Here is a 16,430-nt window from a genome sequence, read left to right on the forward strand (position 1 = left end):
ATAAGTTCCGTATTGGCCTAGTGCTGAGGGTCCAGCCCTAGGGCTACAACGGAGAGGAATATTGATTTTCCGGAGCGTCCCGCTAAGGCGGGGAGCAAAGAATACGGGCAAATGTATACGGACAACGGAGAGAGCTCTTTGCGTGTTACTCTTCCTATCAATAGTAATCTTTCACATCTTGCCACAAGATAGGATTTCAAGGAACAGGTCAAACCCCATATTCTATGTTTCCCCAGTGACTTGGAGGTTTCTCTCTTGGCTGATATTGGGGGTTGGACTCAATTGCTTGATAGCTATCTATAGCTTTCACCTCCAACTCAAGCTTTCAGCCACTCCTTAGTATGGCTCACGTCGTCGAGCTACCCGGGGAGTCGAACCCTCTGACTCCACAGAATGTTCTCAATGCCTTGGTTCTGGCAGCAAGCTCGACGCAGCAGCAGGTGCACACTGGAACCCAGCAATTGCAAAACTGGGAAAAGCAGGAGAAATACTATACATCCCTCCAGGTAATTTGAACCTTCAATATTTAATTGTTTCCTTACTTATTTCTATAGGATGTCTTCCTAGATCACTCAGTGCCCAACGAAGTCCGATACCTTGCCATCATCCAATTGAAGAACGGCATCGATAAGTACTGGCGAAAGACCGCGACAAAGTAAGCCTGTGCTGTCACAATCCTATATCGGTGGAAAGATGCAGTTCCTAATATTTTTAACAGCGCCATAAAAAAGGAAGAAAAAGAGCAGATAAAGAATAGAGCCTTACAAGCGGGTGTTGTGGAGCCCGCGGCTCTTCTAGCTCTACACAATGCATTAATGATCTCCAAGATTATGCGCTATGAATTCCCTCAAGACTGGTGCGTATTCTTTCTCTTCAAACTTGGTAGCTGTCCCTCTGACTATTTCATCAAGGCCCGACGGTATCTCATCGCTTATAGCCTTCCTCCGTTCCTCAATACAGCCAGGCGCCAACCCAGTGCAATTGCCACGAACCCTTACAATCATCTTGCAGATAACGAAGGAACTATCAACAGCACGGTTGCAAAGGACACGAACCAATCTTCAATCTGTTGCTCCAGAGATCTTCCATCTTCTGGGAAGTATATATGTGGACAAAGTGAACAAATGGGCATCGCTTTTAGAACAGGGCGTTGCTGACGAAGGCGCATTGTTGGAGAGTCTTGAACAAAGTCTAGTGTCTCTCAAGGTCGTTAGGCGCCTTGTGATAGCTGGATATGAACACCCCAACCGTCATAACGAAGTCAAAGATTTTTGGCTTTTGACACATTCTCACTTGAGTCGCTTCCTTCACTTCATCAGCGGTTCCATTAATCTGCCAGAGAATGTGCAGAAGGCGGTCGAGAAACATATTTTACAGCTATCGAAGCTCCACGTCGAGATGGCCAAGGACCGTGCTGCCTCTTTCGCATTGCTACCAGACAGTATTCCCCTCGTCCGATCATATTGGAGTCTAGTGGTTAAATTAGGGGAGAACTATGGACAGCTAGGCGCAACTGGTGAACAAGATAGAAAGTCGCTGATGGAAAAAGCTGGGCTTAAAGCCCTTCTTCTGATCAGAGCTTGTTCCAAAATGGCTTTCAACCCAGCTCAGACCTTCAAGTACCAGACCCCTGAAGATAAAGAGGAGAAAAAGCGGTCCATTGAACTTATCAAGGCAGAACTCTTTACCCACAACTTTGTGGTCAATGTCATGGAGCTCCTCGTCACACAGTTCTTCCGGTTCAGAACAAGCGATTTTCAAGAATGGGAGGAAGACCCTGAAGAGTGGGAACGGAAAGAAGAAGATGTTTCCGACGCTTGGGAGTTCTCTATTCGATCATGTTCCGAGAAGCTTTTCCTTGATCTGGTCATCCATTTTAAAGACCTGCTCATCCCGCGACTTTTAACCGTCTTCTACAACTTTGCAAGTAAGTACCTGAAACCATAAGGCGGAGCTGGACTCTGTTGTTGACAAGATACTACCAGGCCCCGAAAATCGTGATGTGCTACTGAAAGATTCATTATACTCAGCGATCGGGCTTGCCTCCGCAAGTCTCGAGCAGCATTTGGATTTCAACAAATTCTTAGAGACAACACTTGTCCCAGAAGTGCAGATTCAAGAGCAGGGCTATAACGTTTTGAGACGGAGAATTGCAATTCTGTTGGGCCAGTGGGTCCCAGTCAAGTCGAGCGAGCTGAACACAGCTGCCATCTATCAGATCTTCCAGCACCTTCTTAGCAAGCAAGATCCGTTGAACGACTTGGTAGTCCGCATCACAGCCGGTAGACAGCTAAAGAACGTGTTAGATCCGTTCGAGTTCTCCCCCACTGGCTTTCTGCCCTATGCTCCCTCCATCCTCCACGACTTGATGTCCTTGGTTCAAGAGGTTGAACTCTCTGAAACCAAGATGGGACTTTTAGATACGGTCCGCGTGGCTGTAATCAAGATGGAAGACCATGTATGAATTTTCCTATCCCTCGTTACCTCCACACGGGTATGCTAATGACCCCCCAGATTGCCCCGTTCTCAGATCAGATACTGTCGTTGTTACCCCCGCTATGGGAAAGTTCCGGGGAGGAACATCTCATGAAACAGGCTATTCTTACCTTACTGTCATCGTTGATCAACTCCCTTAAGCAAGATTCAGTGCGATACCACTCTCTTATCCTACCTCTCATTCAGAGCTCAGTGGAGCCAGGCTCTGTACGCTTACTCCTTATTGAATTGATCCGTGCAGGAATACTAATTCGCTCACAGGAAACACTGGTATACCTGCTCGACGAGGCACTAGACCTCTGGGGTGCTATTTTGGCGCAAACTCCAGCCCCAGCTTCTCCTGAAATCCTTTCTCTTCTTCCTGCACTTCTCCCCATTTTTGAAGACGCCACGGATAGTGTACCGCAAGCCCTTCAAATCGCAGAATCATATATCTACCTTGCGCCACAAGAGGTGCTCAGTGACCGAGTACGACTTCCTTTCCTTGCTTCTCTTGAGAGTCTCTTGAAATCTACAACACGCCAACGCCTCGGCGTCGTGCCACGCTTGGTCGAGCTAATAATACGTGGCACTGAGGCCGTGGATGGCGGCAGCGAAAACTCATATAATGTTATCGCGCGATCGCTCCTCGATAGTTCCTTCCTATCATCTCTCCTGGAAGGCCTCTACTCCGCCCATGAGGCCAGCCAGACTACCGGACCTAACAGAAAACAAACATCTGTATATGGCGTCGTTGAGACGGACTATTTCTCCGTCCTTGCCCGCTTAGCACTGGCGTACCCAAAGATCTTCGCATCAGCCGTTTCCGCCGCGACGGGCACATCTGAAGAACAGACCCTTACCTGGCTGCTCACAGAATGGTTCCTCCACTATGACAACATCGGAAGCACAACGCAAAAGAAACTTCATGCGCTTGCACTCACCCAACTACTCAACCTAAATGGCCCAGACACACAACCACCACCATACATACTTAGTCATCTCCAATCCTATCTCAACACATGGGCAGACATTGTCACCGAGCTCGCCGAAGGAACCGAGACCGACAATGATCCCCGTGCTGGTGATCACCTGGTCTACTGGAATAACGCAGAAACTGGCAAGTGGGATGAGAATGAACCGCCCGAGAACGAGCGCAAACGTCACTGGGAAAACTCTGACATCCTTCACAAGATCAGCATTCGCGACTTCATCCGAGATCGACTGCGCTCGTTGGTTGTTGGATGCGGTGGTGAACAACGATTCCAAGACGAATGGCTCCTCAACGTCGACCGCGAAGTTGTATCTGCATTTGTCGCCCTTGGGCTTTTCTGATAGATCACTCTACTCTAAATCTTGGACTTTGTTTCTTCCATCACATATGAGGTGGTCAATTCCCACTCCACAATCGACTACACCTGTATATTCATGCGGCCCTTGCTGCTTGCACAACTTGTACGATGGCAGATGTCTGTTCGCATCTTGAGTCCCGATGTAGTCGAATTGCGATAATGGGTTACTCTGACATCTCTAATACGTCCTGAACTTATGGTGCTCACGAAGGGAACGAAAGGCTTTGCATGCGGCTTTAGGACTAGTGTTACTCCCCTCAGCGTATTACCATATTAGATAAATACAGCCGGGGTCCTCTCTGGACTCAAACCAATTCTACCTTCTTTCCAGTCCTTTTCCATGATTCTAGTTAGCGACTTATGAATTCTTTTTTTTTTTTATCAACAAGCCTGACTATGTATATTTACTGTCAGACAGCGATATCATGGGTATATAAATCATGTTGAGGAAGCTCCTAGCTGTTGGCTGAAGAATTCAACCTTTCTGCGGAATACAGTAAACCAAGCATCCGGTGACAGCTAATCGCACAGTACGTTAAACATACAACCATCAGAGACTCCCACCCGCAGCTCCCACGATCTTGAGTCCACTAGCGCCGCCACTTCCAGGACCGTCTGCTGTAGTAGAGTATGCAAGCCAGTAACGTGAGGGGTGCCATGCGACGGCAGGAATGCCCGAATTCAGCCCGCCACCAGTAGGAACAGTATAGACACTTTCGCCCGTTTCAGCATGGAAGATCTCAATTCCGTTACCACCACAGCCTACTTCATCACAAGCACCGCAGATAAATCTCCCGTCGAAGCTCCAGCTCACCCCGCGGACGGCCCCGCCATTATTACTAGACACGGTGCGCCGACAAATCCAATCTGATGTATCCCAGAGAGAGATAAGGGCGTCACTGCCGCCGACGGCGAGATAGCGTCCCGTAGGTGCTAGGGCTATAGAAAGGCAGGCGGACGTGTGAGCGTTGAGGGTGTGGAGGATGTCGAAGGATGGATAGGATAATATTTTGACCGTGCCTTCGCCGGTTGTTGCGAAGAGGTGAAGATCGGGCGAGGTTGGTATGGAAATGTGATGAGAGAAAGTTGTTGCGTTTGTTTGGATGGGCTGTGGGTGGGAGTCTAGGACTTTATAGGTGGTTGGGCCTGCGATGGGTTTCTGAGACTGCGTAGATGGGATACTGATTACTCCGTTTTCGAGCACAGTTGGGGTAGAAGGCGATTCGATGGAGATTGGTATCAGCGTATCATCCTAGTGATTAAGAATATACCAGTCAGTCTAAGTTCCGGTCACTTGTCCATACCCTGCAGAGGTTCAAAGGAGCTTTCCTCACCTTCCTTCCAACTACCATTGTACTCCCATCAGCCGACCAAGACAAGGTGAAAGCCTCACCGCCGACATCCAGACGGCTCACACATGTCTTCGATCGAACGTCCCAGAAGCGTACTGTGCCATCGGAAGAACAGCTGGCAAGCTCCGAGTCCCGAACAGGGTTAAATAAGACTTTCTCGATCCCCGCGGTGTGACCGCGAAGGTCAGTCGAGTATTTGACTTGCGCACGCTCAGGGTTCCAGATTCGAAGGGTACGGTCCGCTGAGCCTGTAGCAATAAGCTGACCGGTAGGGTTCCATGCGATCGTTCGGATTCTACCAAGAATGACATATATCATCAGCTTGAACCTGTTCTGAGAGGTGTTGTGCAGCTGCAACAGTTTTCTTGGACGGAGACACACGTATGAGATCCGGGCGTTCGCGCAATAGGGTCATGATAGCTCTGAGTCTTGAGGCTTCCAAATGAAAATGCAAATCGCTCCTTGGGAAGTAAATTGCGGCGGGGAGGTGCCATTGTTTGTAGCTGCTGTCCCTGCTGGCGGAGTCGTGGTGATGGCGGCGATGGTAGGGGTAACCCACGCTAATGCCCCGAGGGGCTGTGGTCGATGAGAGTCGGAAGAAACTTTCGCGAGAGGGTGTAGGTAGTTACCCGGGACTTGCGACCACAATGTATAGATAGTTGCACCGAGAAACCGTTCGTTGCATATCGGTGTTTGGAGTAGCGGCGGCAATGATAAAGGCGGATGATCAAGCTAGTTGATGCCTTTGTGCCTTAGGCATTGAGCACTTCATGCCCATCATCAATATCAACGGTTGCCAATTCGGCACAATATCTCACTCGGTGATTGAAATTTGACATCAACGGAGAATCTGCGCGTGTATTTATACTGAACTGTGGAAAATCGATAACTCACTTTTTCCATTGTCGTTCGAGATATATTTTGTGACAGGAATAATTTTAGTTGCGTGAAACAATTGAAGAAGACCAGGTTTCAGTAGAGACTGAGAGACAACAGTAATAGAGAACCTTGCTACGAATAAGACACTCCAAATAGTCGCTATATCTTCTTTTTCTGAATGTACTCAATGGATCTAGAGTAGTTTGATAGAATCAAAGTTGACGGCCGAATCCATTGATTGGGGGTCCATTGTCCAATCAGATGACGCCCGCTTTTCCATCACATCCAAAAGACATCAAATTTCAATGTCAAGTTGTTTCTGACGAACTGCCAACATAACGGGTCTGTTGATTCTCTCATTGAAACATATATGATTTGCTTACAGTAGGTAAAGCACTATTAGAAGGCTGAGATAATTCTCCATTGTGGTTCTTTAAACTAACAACCTTTGACAGATTCTTCCAACCAACCACAGCACGCCATTTGATTTGATACCAAGATCCCAGTGCATAGGACTACATATCTATAGAGATTGTCCAAGACAAATCACCATGTTTGATCTGGAAGATGACGCGTCTAGACGCGAGAAGTGCTACACGGCAGTGGCTCAACTGCCTTCCATCATCGATTCCAAACAGCCGCCTTTGAAAAAACCGCCCTTCTCGGCTATTTGGGGGCATCCGTTTGTGCACACGGTAATTGACCCTTTTATTTCTCCATTACAGCTTTCCTAGTGTGGAATTTTCTAGTTGACCAGGTATGAACAGGTGGAGGTTATATTACCTGAAGCAACATACAAAGCCATTAAGAGCTCATTCAACGCTAAGCTTCCCAAGCTGCGATATGCTAGAGTATTCATGTCACTGTCGTCTCTGCTCGAGGGGGACTTCTTCAATACTTATATAAAATCAGGTACCTAAGAATATATTACACTGATCCCACTTCATTCGATAGAGACCGATACTGTAGATGAGGGCTATTCTAACTACGTTATAGGAAATGTTCTCATGATATCAGAGGGACGCTCCGGCTCAGATAACGTGTTTACTCTGAGAGATGGTATGGTACACCCTCTACGGGCACACTACTCATCCGGCAGCTATTATAGACTGACCTACCTATAGGAGTCCTGAAATTAGAGCTTGGAAAGGAGGTATTTGAACGGACAGGTCTAACAGGGAAGCCCATCCGCAGTGGGGGCAGAAAACATGCAAAAGAAAGATATCGTACGTATCTATATGAATTGCCATCACCCTAGATATATATACTCACGTGTTCCGACAGTCGTGGAGATCAACCTGCGGCTGCCGTCAATGCTTCACGGCAAGAAATGTTTTGAGAGAATAGTATGGGCATTCAAGAATGTCCTCAATCACACCGTGGCCTGGCTCTTCTATGACCTGGCATCGGAGTCGAGTGGTGTTTCCTCCGGTACTATAGCCCATATCTTTCGCCCTTCTTTTCACGTACTGACGAATGACTAGACGATCCTTCTCTGAAAGGAAACCACCCTCACATTATAGACTGCGAACCAGTGCGCGCCGATTACTGTGATGTCCTCGTCCCACCCTTCAAGGGAATTGAAGTCACAGAAATGGCGCCAGAGCAGGAATTAAAGGATAATTGCGACGAAATTTCCGAATGGCTTGGGATGGTGACCCTCGGGTCTCCTCGAGTATTAGCGAGCGATGATGTAGACCCGTACCTTTGTCGCTATAACGTACCGGATGCGGACGAAGCAAAGCCGTCAGATATAGTCAGTTTAAAATGGCATGGTCTCCTCCCTCCCAAATGGATCATGGGGCTATTCCTTAATCTACTGTATGTTGTTGATCTTATCCCTCAACCCCCTGTTAGCTTAGCATCGCCTGCTGACTGCTTGATATCAGGCGAGAGACTGTCCCAAAAGATGCAGAAGCCCCGGCCTGGTTTGCTTTCTCCGCGAGTGCCCTGGGGAGGGAAGCTGTGGAAGGAAAAGACGGTTATACGGTTCTGACATTGCCTTCTGTAGGCGGAACTGGCGATAATGTGCAAAAGAGCCCTGATACTAGATCTACCATCGGTCGCTCGTGTGTTTGCTGGGAGTATGTTGGCGTCTCAATTGTTTAGAAATGAAACATATATCCCACACTGCTTTAGGTATGTACAAATCTAAGCCTATATAAACCGAGAGCAACTAGGATTTAAAACCGACATGTCAACTATGCCCTGGCATGTAGCCATCAGAGGGCTATCTCAGTTAATACAACTTATTTTCTCTTCAAATACAAGGCCTTATGTACGAGTTGTTTTGCATTGCCCTATACAGGTTGTTGCAATGTAGATTGATTTGAGCATGGAAAAGAACCGTCCAGATATAGAGCATGATTTAATCGATTCAACCGTATATTGGTATCAACCAATATTCAAAACTTGATGTCCCAGTTGCTCCCGCCCCTCCAAGTCATTATTCCAATTCCCAGTGAATGGTATATAAGAACTCCAACAAAACAATACCCATAAACAGAAACTTATCCAAGAAAGAGGAAGTTGTAAAGTTGTGAATGGCTATAATCACCCAATAAGGTCGTTCACCACATCCTGAAGCACCGGTCTATTCCCAAGGACCTTGCTACCACTCAGCAGGTTGGCTCCCTTCTTTGCCGGCTTCCTGAGACCCTGTGGAGCATTTCGGCCTTGTGTTGGACTTAGAGGGCTGCGGGCCTTCTTTTGAGAGGTAGGACTCCTCTTCGGATTGGGCGTTGATCTTTCTTGTGGCTGGGGTTGTGTATGGATGTTATCAGAGTCGAACACGTGATCTTCCACAGCGCCCTTTGGTAAGTTGTATACCCAGCCTTGCTCTTCGACTAGCTTCACATACTTTCCTAGCAACTCATTACCGCCACGAAGAGTGCTCTTGCTTCCAACAACAAGGAGCTTTGTTCGTGCCCGGGTAAAAGCAACATTAACCCGTCTCCAGTCACGAAGAAGATCGCCGACATGGCGGTCTAAATTGCTGCGCACGCAGCTCAGTACCACAACTTCTTTATCTCGTCCTTGGAATTTGTCCGCGGTGTGCATTTCGAGATCCGGTAGGTGGTGGTGCAAATTCTGTTTCAGAAGTGAAAGTTGGCTGCGATAGAACGTGATGACACCAATGCTTCGTGCTGGTATGCCGCAAGAGATGAAGGCCTCCACGAGTTGGGCGCAGAGTGTTGCCTCAGTAGGATTGACGATTCGCGACCCCTGTGCTACATCTAAGGCTGGCGTGGCCAGGGTGTCTGTGTTAACAAGGCGGGTTTTGGCGGATGGGTCGACTAAATCGCGAAGCCAGCAGCGACCCTGACTTGTACCCAAACAGACCTGCCTTTGCCCTTGGGGTCGGATGTGGTCCAAATGAAGATGCCTGAGACCGCCGAAATTGGGTACCTCCAAAGATCGCGTAGCAACCTCCTGGGTCCCACATTTGAGCTGCCCAGAGTAGATGAGAGTATTTGAGAGGAGCATAATGTCTTTGCACATTCGATACTGATGTTCAAGATTGACGACGGATGCCGGATGAGAATCAGAAAGAAGCTTGAAGAGACTAACGTCGAGCCCCCCTGCTTGAGCCTCCTTATTCTGCACAAGAGGTGGCAGTTGGTAATGATCACCGACAAGGATGAATGTCCTTGCCATTCGGATCGGACCTAAACATACAGGCAAGGTGATCTGGGAGGCTTCGTCGACAATGCAATAATCGAATATGCGCTGACTAAAAACGCTGTGGCCGATCCCAAGACAGGTTGTTGCAACAACCTGCGAGTCCTCATATGCCCCTTTAAGTTCTTCAATTGTACTTTTGGGAACTGCCGCAAGGTCGGCAAACTGCTGAACCTCAGGATGCACCTTCGCGGCAGCCCCAATCCGCAAGATACGAATGTTGTCATCTCGAATCTTCAAAAGTATATTGTCAACTGCTGTGTGAGTGTACGACGTGAGGAGCACACTTTTGCCTTGCGACACTAATGCCCGAATTATGTGGGCAATGGTTGTCGTCTTGCCTGTCCCCGGCATTCCCAATACCAAAGCATAGTCTTTAGCGCTCATTACTTTGTCAATAGCTTGTTTCTGATCAACATTCAGGCTTGCCCTGTCGGCATCAGGCATCTTGTACGCGGACAATGTGGGTTGGAATGTGGGAGTGGATCCTTCAACGATCAGTCTCCTAAGATTCTTGGCTTGAAACAAGTCTCTTTCCATCATAGCAACTAGATTTGCTCGAACAATGGCCATACCATTACTGAACTCGTCTTTGTCCAATCGGTAAACGACCTCTTCTTCTGGTTCACTTGATGGATTTGAGGAAGCAGCATCGGCACCGGGGATTTCCATTATGCCCCTGAATGTCTGATTTATTTTCGCATCAAAACCTTTGGACTTGGTTCTGGCATTATGCAGTCGGCGATCCACTGCGACAGAGATGCGTTGGGGACTGACTTGAATGACATAGCCATTTGCAAGCGCAAAGTGACCCTTTTCATCAGATATCACGATTGGCTCTCCAATTGTGAGCTGTGACTCAGTGAAAGAGAAAGACGGTGTTGGCTGTCTTTTGACAAAGGTATAGCGATAGCGATTTATCTTTACCCCGTCTTTGTCTTCAAAGGCTGACCCTGGCTCGATGACAATATTGCCGAAGCATCGACCGAGAGCCTCCCGCTCACTGCTTAACAATGTCCAAAGCTCCCGCTTAAATCTCATCATACTTTGCTCCTCCTTTGTGAGCAGATCATCCCATTTTCGGAAAAAGTCACGATCTTTGGGTGTCAGGTGGTCCATAGCTTTCACGAACTCGTCGCCGAGCCCACTTGATTCGCCATCGCCATCATCAACGAGCTTGTGATAGATGAAGCAAGGTGTCTTGGAGAAGCATTTGTTGCACAAAGCCTGCCTTTTAACCATGGGTGGTAGTTGGGTCCTTCGGCACATATATCCAGCTACTCGATTTCGCGCTTGAATCATCTGGAGGAGCTCATGACGAATGCCACGAATTCGGAAGATTTTAGATGTCTCAAGGTAGTAGAGAAGGCCGAATGTAACTTCCACATCTGATAAATATAGGCCAGGTTAGAATAAGCGCAACATTTCGTGACAAGGCCTAGGCTCACCGTAGCGATCAGAAAGCAAAAGGGTATAGAGAGCCGTCTGAGCTCTATGTGCATGATTTGTGTCTCTGTTACCCGTCTTAAGCTCAAGGGGCACAACCAAATTCTTATCGCTCTCGCCATCATGGCAGGCAACTTGTACAGTAGCATCAATATTGCCTTTTAGTCCATACATCGGAGACCAGATGTGTTCTTCAACCTCAAGTAGCTTATTGATACTCAGGCGGAGCTTGGAACTATTTCGGTCTTCAACAAGGGATTGCGCCTATTGGTAAAGATTAGTACGCATACCGTCGTATGTTGCTGAAAATTCCACTCACACTTGGCTTTGCCCTGAGGAAAGTGTCTGCCCATGACATCAAGGCTGGAATTTTGCCCATCACATAATCGATGGCTTCAGGAATGCTCATGTGGATCAAGTACAGTTCCTCAATATGCTTCACAATGACCATTTCAACCATGGGCCTCAGTGAAGATATGTCCCATTGATTGGCCTTCATTGCCTCTTGGAAGACTTCATGGAAGATATTCCCAAATACTTGAGGCTTTCCAATGTCACTGGTGTTTTTAATACGGTCCTGAAGCACAGCACGCCGCTGGCAACCAATCGAATCTGCGACAATGGTCGCTGAAACTAGATGGTCCGGGTGCAGAATTATCATGTTGTGAGAATCATTGACGATGCAATGACCCGCTGTATCGAAATCGCCGATTAAGTGAATATATGAATCGTTGCAGCATGGACTATCAAACCATGATTCCCGCAGCACAACGACTTTCTTCTGAGAGGTTCTTTCATCTTGTACTAACAACACCTGATTACAATGTCAGCTTCTACCTGTAAGACTTCTAAAGTCTGCGACGGCAAACCTTTTCTGGCTGGAGGCGTCCCTTTTCAGTGGTATAGGTAGACTCAGCAATATCAACAATCAAGTAGCGTTTGATGGCTTGTCGACTAAAGTTCTATTTATAATATACTTAGCAAATATCTAGTAAATATACCCACTAAGAGTGACAAACATAGTTTGATCCATCTGCACCTGATTGCCTCATAGACTGCTCGATAGCCTCCATGTCAAATTCATCGTCGTCAAATTCGTCACCAGAGGATTCTTCCTGTGGCATGTTCACCCCTCGGACTGGCTTCGCCATTACTGTAGACGAGTTATCCGTGCCACTATCCAGCCCAGATAGGTTGGAGGCCGTATTGTTTGGGATGGGCCTCACAAGCTCCGTACTTGGAACCGCATCGCACGCAGCAAGGATATCATCTATATTATCCGAAAACTCATCAAATTCATCATCTTCAAAGCGAACCCTCTTGAGGGAATAGCGGGTTTTCTTCTTAGGGACCGCTTCCGAATTCAGAGTCGTTGCATGAGCATGGGGGTTTTGGTTTTCATTATGTGGCTCGTGAGGGTTCGTCGAAAGGAACGTGGCACTTCCTCTAGTATCCATTGAGCCTGGCAGGCTACCATGATCAACAAATGGATCCATCGAGGCTTCCGCAAGTTCAAGAAAATCCTGATCAAAGTCATCGTCCCCGAACTCAGACGAAGAGGCCTGCTCTTTGCCTTGGGGTTCAGAATAGACATTATTGACATTGTTATCCCTATTTGCCTTAGATGGAGAATGATGACCGGGTCTATCTTGCATGGGGGACGTTGACCGGGTTCGTTGAATGCCTTTGCGTCTAGGCAAAGGCGATGAATCAGGTGCAGCGATGTGGGAGTTCGGTGACTTTGGCGCATTTCGGAGACTATTTTCGATCCTTTCCACGAGAAAATTGATCTTAGACGAATTGATACTTCCAGAGTCAACAACATCACTTCTTGACCGAGAAAAGATGCCGCGGCCTGTGCCAACGCCTCCAACATCGATCCTCCTTCGTTTAGTTTTAGAACTGGGCCATTCGGCGTTGCAACTATTCGATCGTCTTAAGCCAGAGGAATCACGACCTGTCCTAACCGGTGGGGGAGTCTGTGGAGAGGAGGAAAGGAGGTGTGTGAATTGGGGTGTTGGTAAAGTTCCATTGCCGTTGGCAGTAAGTTTACCCACATAGTTGTTCCATAGTTCGGTTGCGAGGTCGTTCTGTGGAGTCCGCTGAAGCCCCTGCAATGACGCATGCATATCAAGAGACTCTCGATCTGCACCTTTCGAATTTCCAGCCAAGGGCGAGCTGGTTGGGGAAGAGATATGCTGGCGTTTCCTGACTTGTGTTGCAGGCGTTTGAGACATCGTGTCCGGATTCGAGCTCGCAGGGACATGCTGCCAAATGACATAGTCTTCAGGTGTAAGTTCTTGCACTGGGGCTTGGCTGATGGCATCTTCAGCATTGCTAATCAAATCTGCCAATGGAATCCTATTCCCAGGAGTTTGAGGGCATTCCTTGGCTGCCTTCGCATCTGATTTATCGCCCGAAGCTTCTCTTTTAGTTGAATCGGCTTGATCTAACCGAGTAACACCATTCAACCAGGACGATTGATTCTCCTTGTTCGCATGTGCTGGCTTTACGGGCGATTTGGACGGCGATCTCTTAGACGGTGATTTCTCAATAGTTTTTTCATCTCTGATGTATCGAAATGTATTTAGCTTAGAGCGAGAATTCGAGGAAATAGGATATGAATTGGTGTCCTGATTTATAGGGTTCATCGTTGGAGCTGCTCGTCTTGTGCACGAGAGCAGCAGAGCATCTCGATTAGTCTTAAGTGGATATAGTTAGTACTGAAAAGCCTGCCTGGCCTGCGAAGAATGTATACCTGTTAGTCGACGTCCTGAGATGAAGTATAGAGATGACAATTCTTTGCCGATTCTGGAGATCAATCCAAGGAAGTGACATGCATGAATCTAACTCAAGTAGGATTTGTGTCTTGATGCATGCAATCGCATGAATCATGGACTCTAGATGCAGCGATAAGAGAATCGCTAGACGCGTCGCGCGCGTCGGCGTCTTATGCCTCAGGCAAATAATAAGCCTTAAATTGCAGGCATGAAGACGGTATGCGAGCTGACCCGATCAGGACTAGCGTCATGACTCCATCGGCCTTTTGCGGCTTCTGAACATCAGCCGCTGTTCAAACCGTCACCCCTCCAACTTAACGCCTCCTGCGCCTTCTACGACAGCGGTCAGATCAGGAACTGATCAATTGGACCGATCATTATCATCGCTGGTCGAAGGAACACCGAATTTGACGTCTTAGCCGACCGTCCTTGCCTGTTTGGAATCGACAGGGGCCTCAACCCGCCACCGCCTGTCCCTTATCATCGACTACTTCAAGGACCAGGAATTCGTTAGATTCTCCGCTACTCTTCATAGCCGCAATGTCTGCTCGTACTTTGTCGCAAAGCCTTCGCGCCCGCTGCCTTTTCCGCAGACCTCAGAACGTTCAGGGTTTCTCGACTCGTACCAACCTCCGTGCTGCTGATCATGGAGATCACTACGACCCTCCGACTGGGTGGCTTTTCGGTATCAAGCCTGGCCAGAAGTACGTGAAGGAAGGCTGGGAGAACGTCTGGTACTACGGATTCATTGGTAGCTTGCTCGTTGCCGGTGTCGCATACGTCTTCAAGCCAGACACCTCGTACGTTAATCCCTTGCGCTCGGCTTACTATTAGCAAGCTCGCTGGAAACAGCAGAAGCTGCTATGCTACATAAGATGAGAAAATCTATTTGTGCACAAATCTAACTATCTGGTAGTATACAAACATGGGCCTTGGAAGAGGCACGGCGGAGACTGGAAGCCGAGGGTATCCTGGAGGACCCCGAGAAAGCTCAGAGGAAGTAAAGGACAATATTTGTCCTCAGTATTTCCTTGTACATTGTACATAGAGCGGTCGGACATGGAAAACAGTTTCGGATGAGATGTTGTACCTGTGCTAGCGGATATGATTCGCCAGCCCAGTCTAGACAGGTCTTTTTATTCCCTTTCCTATGTTCTTTTTTCTTCTTACATTCTGCATGTACTCTGTCATCGTATATTCTGGGATGCTTTCACCGATTGCTTTAGAAAGTTACGCAAAAGCAAGGAATACAAATGTCCAATCGCGAATAGCATTCTATCTATCGTCAAGTTTCAGTCTTTGCCTCTATTCATCGGTAAGATCGGGTAACGGTTCATTCACGGAGCTTGTTCTAAGGACATCCCGGCCCAGTTCCCACTACCTCGGGCCAGGTCATTATACCTCTGGATATATGTCTGTTCTTCTGAGAAGTGGTATTTCTCTCCTGACCTTCGCTAGAAGGTCCAGATCAATATCCGCGAAGGCGATTTGCGGTTCTGTATATTCGTCGCCAAGTTGGGCTACGACCTCTCCCCAAGGGTTCACAATCATCGAATGGCCATAGCTCCTTCTTTTCGCATTGTGAGGGCCCGCTTGCGCCGCTGCTATCACATATGACTGAGTTTCAATAGCTCTGGCCCGTAGTAGTGTTTCCCAATGGGCCTTTCCCGTGGGAACCGTGAATGCTGAAGGATAAGTGATAAGCTGGGCATTTTGACGCTTCAAAGCCAGGCTAATTTCGGGGAAACGCAGCTGCAAGATGATATCTAATTAACCTCATCCGGCATGGCTTCCAAACCCGATAACTTACATCGAAACATATGGCTAAGCCGACACGTCCAACGGGAGTTTTGAATGGAGGTAGAATTTCCATTCCTTTCTCGACACTCCTGGAAATGATGGTCAGTAAATGTACTGTGCTTCTCAAAGTATACCCTGGGGCAACCTACGCGCTTTCCTTCAGTACGGGACCACCTTCGAGCTCTACATCAAATAGATGAATTTTCTGGTAGCGCTGCGTAATAATGCCCTTGTCATTAATCCAGATAAGAGTGTTCTTTACTCTACCATCCGTGGATGGTTCATGAATGCCGACGTTTATGTGTAAATTAGACTGCATGGCCTCATTCTGTAGACCCAGCACAAATTCACTATCATGCACAGAGCGCGCAAGTGAGATTGTCTCTGCTGGTGAGGAACCTATATAGTCTGTCGCTTCAGGAAGAAACAGCGCCTGGCCATGCATTAGTTAGAAACCTGCGAGTCAATGACATGTACTGTACTTTAGCTCCAGCAGCAACGGCTTTGCGCACCAGAATCTGACACTGGGCCAGATTGGCAGCCATACTCGCAGTCGAGCATAGTTGCCCCACGGCCTGTTAACAAAGAGTTAGTGGCTAGAGCTGCTTTTCAATTATTTGTTTTCTTGAGGACTCCTTACTGCGATAACCATTTCTACTTAATTT

At 47.7% G+C, this 16,430-nt stretch overlaps 5 protein-coding genes across 5 annotated transcripts; 3 read left to right on the forward strand and 2 right to left on the reverse strand.

Annotated features, from left to right (window-relative positions):
• Positions 1 to 177: 177 nt before the first annotated feature.
• On the forward strand, positions 178 to 4,094 carry BDV37DRAFT_149312 (putative importin 11). Its single transcript, XM_032078943.1, has 7 exons — positions 178 to 506; positions 555 to 655; positions 719 to 856; positions 912 to 1,927; positions 1,986 to 2,458; positions 2,515 to 2,703; positions 2,758 to 4,094. The coding sequence occupies exons 1-7, from the start codon at positions 342 to 344 to the stop codon at positions 3,808 to 3,810; spliced, it is 3,135 nt and encodes a 1,044-aa protein (XP_031940439.1). The 5' UTR covers positions 178 to 341; the 3' UTR covers positions 3,811 to 4,094.
• A 283-nt stretch (positions 4,095 to 4,377) lies between these two features.
• Positions 4,378 to 5,673, reverse strand: BDV37DRAFT_272378 (WD repeat-containing protein; the record flags this gene model as incomplete). Its single annotated transcript, XM_032084861.1, has 3 exons — positions 4,378 to 5,079; positions 5,162 to 5,474; positions 5,561 to 5,673. 3 exons carry the CDS (start codon positions 5,671 to 5,673, stop codon positions 4,378 to 4,380), a joined length of 1,128 nt encoding a protein of 375 aa, XP_031940440.1.
• A 726-nt stretch (positions 5,674 to 6,399) lies between these two features.
• Positions 6,400 to 8,196, forward strand: BDV37DRAFT_149322 (ribonuclease P protein subunit p40). The gene is made up of 8 exons (XM_032078944.1): positions 6,400 to 6,442; positions 6,514 to 6,753; positions 6,826 to 6,970; positions 7,055 to 7,117; positions 7,183 to 7,284; positions 7,343 to 7,489; positions 7,543 to 7,879; positions 7,948 to 8,196. The coding sequence occupies exons 2-8, from the start codon at positions 6,610 to 6,612 to the stop codon at positions 8,165 to 8,167; spliced, it is 1,158 nt and encodes a 385-aa protein (XP_031940441.1). The 5' UTR covers positions 6,400 to 6,442; positions 6,514 to 6,609; the 3' UTR covers positions 8,168 to 8,196.
• Positions 8,197 to 14,436: 6,240 nt separating this feature from the next.
• Positions 14,437 to 15,193, forward strand: BDV37DRAFT_149338 (uncharacterized protein). The gene is made up of 2 exons (XM_032078945.1): positions 14,437 to 14,765; positions 14,882 to 15,193. Exons 1-2 carry the CDS (start codon positions 14,506 to 14,508, stop codon positions 14,967 to 14,969), a joined length of 348 nt encoding a protein of 115 aa, XP_031940442.1. The 5' UTR covers positions 14,437 to 14,505; the 3' UTR covers positions 14,970 to 15,193.
• Positions 15,194 to 15,327: 134 nt separating this feature from the next.
• Positions 15,328 to 16,372, reverse strand: BDV37DRAFT_149350 (carbon-nitrogen hydrolase family protein). The gene is made up of 4 exons (XM_032078946.1): positions 16,248 to 16,372; positions 15,915 to 16,198; positions 15,776 to 15,854; positions 15,328 to 15,717 (listed from the first exon to the last, which is right to left on the reverse strand). Exons 1-4 carry the CDS (start codon positions 16,308 to 16,310, stop codon positions 15,361 to 15,363), a joined length of 783 nt encoding a protein of 260 aa, XP_031940443.1. The 5' UTR covers positions 16,311 to 16,372; the 3' UTR covers positions 15,328 to 15,360.
• Positions 16,373 to 16,430: the final 58 nt, after the last annotated feature.

The sequence above is a fragment of the Aspergillus pseudonomiae genome, assembly GCF_009193645.1.
Source record: "Aspergillus pseudonomiae strain CBS 119388 unplaced genomic scaffold BDV37scaffold_43, whole genome shotgun sequence".
Taxonomy (NCBI): Eukaryota; Fungi; Ascomycota; class Eurotiomycetes; order Eurotiales; family Aspergillaceae; genus Aspergillus; species Aspergillus pseudonomiae.

Excerpts from the sequence above, each read along its gene's own strand:
- BDV37DRAFT_149312 (XM_032078943.1), top strand. The coding sequence starts at position 342 with ATGGCTCACGTCGTCGAGCTACCCGGGGAGTCGAACCCTCTGACTCCA. Across the intron at positions 857-911 it reads TATGAATTCCCTCAAGACTG|GCCCGACGGTATCTCATCGC; the intron begins GTGCGTATTCTT and ends TATTTCATCAAG. Across the intron at positions 1,928-1,985 it reads CGTCTTCTACAACTTTGCAA|GCCCCGAAAATCGTGATGTG; the intron begins GTAAGTACCTGA and ends AGATACTACCAG.
- BDV37DRAFT_149322 (XM_032078944.1), top strand. The coding sequence starts at position 6,610 with ATGTTTGATCTGGAAGATGACGCGTCTAGACGCGAGAAGTGCTACACG. Across the intron at positions 6,971-7,054 it reads CAATACTTATATAAAATCAG|GAAATGTTCTCATGATATCA; the intron begins GTACCTAAGAAT and ends ACTACGTTATAG. Across the intron at positions 7,118-7,182 it reads CGTGTTTACTCTGAGAGATG|GAGTCCTGAAATTAGAGCTT; the intron begins GTATGGTACACC and ends ACCTACCTATAG.
- BDV37DRAFT_149338 (XM_032078945.1), top strand. The coding sequence starts at position 14,506 with ATGTCTGCTCGTACTTTGTCGCAAAGCCTTCGCGCCCGCTGCCTTTTC. Across the intron at positions 14,766-14,881 it reads GTCTTCAAGCCAGACACCTC|TATACAAACATGGGCCTTGG; the intron begins GTACGTTAATCC and ends ACTATCTGGTAG.
- BDV37DRAFT_149350 (XM_032078946.1), bottom strand. The coding sequence starts at position 16,310 with ATGGCTGCCAATCTGGCCCAGTGTCAGATTCTGGTGCGCAAAGCCGTT. Across the intron at positions 16,199-16,247 it reads CCGTTGCTGCTGGAGCTAAA|GCGCTGTTTCTTCCTGAAGC; the intron begins GTACAGTACATG and ends ATGCATGGCCAG. Across the intron at positions 15,855-15,914 it reads CCCGTACTGAAGGAAAGCGC|GAGTGTCGAGAAAGGAATGG; the intron begins GTAGGTTGCCCC and ends CATCATTTCCAG.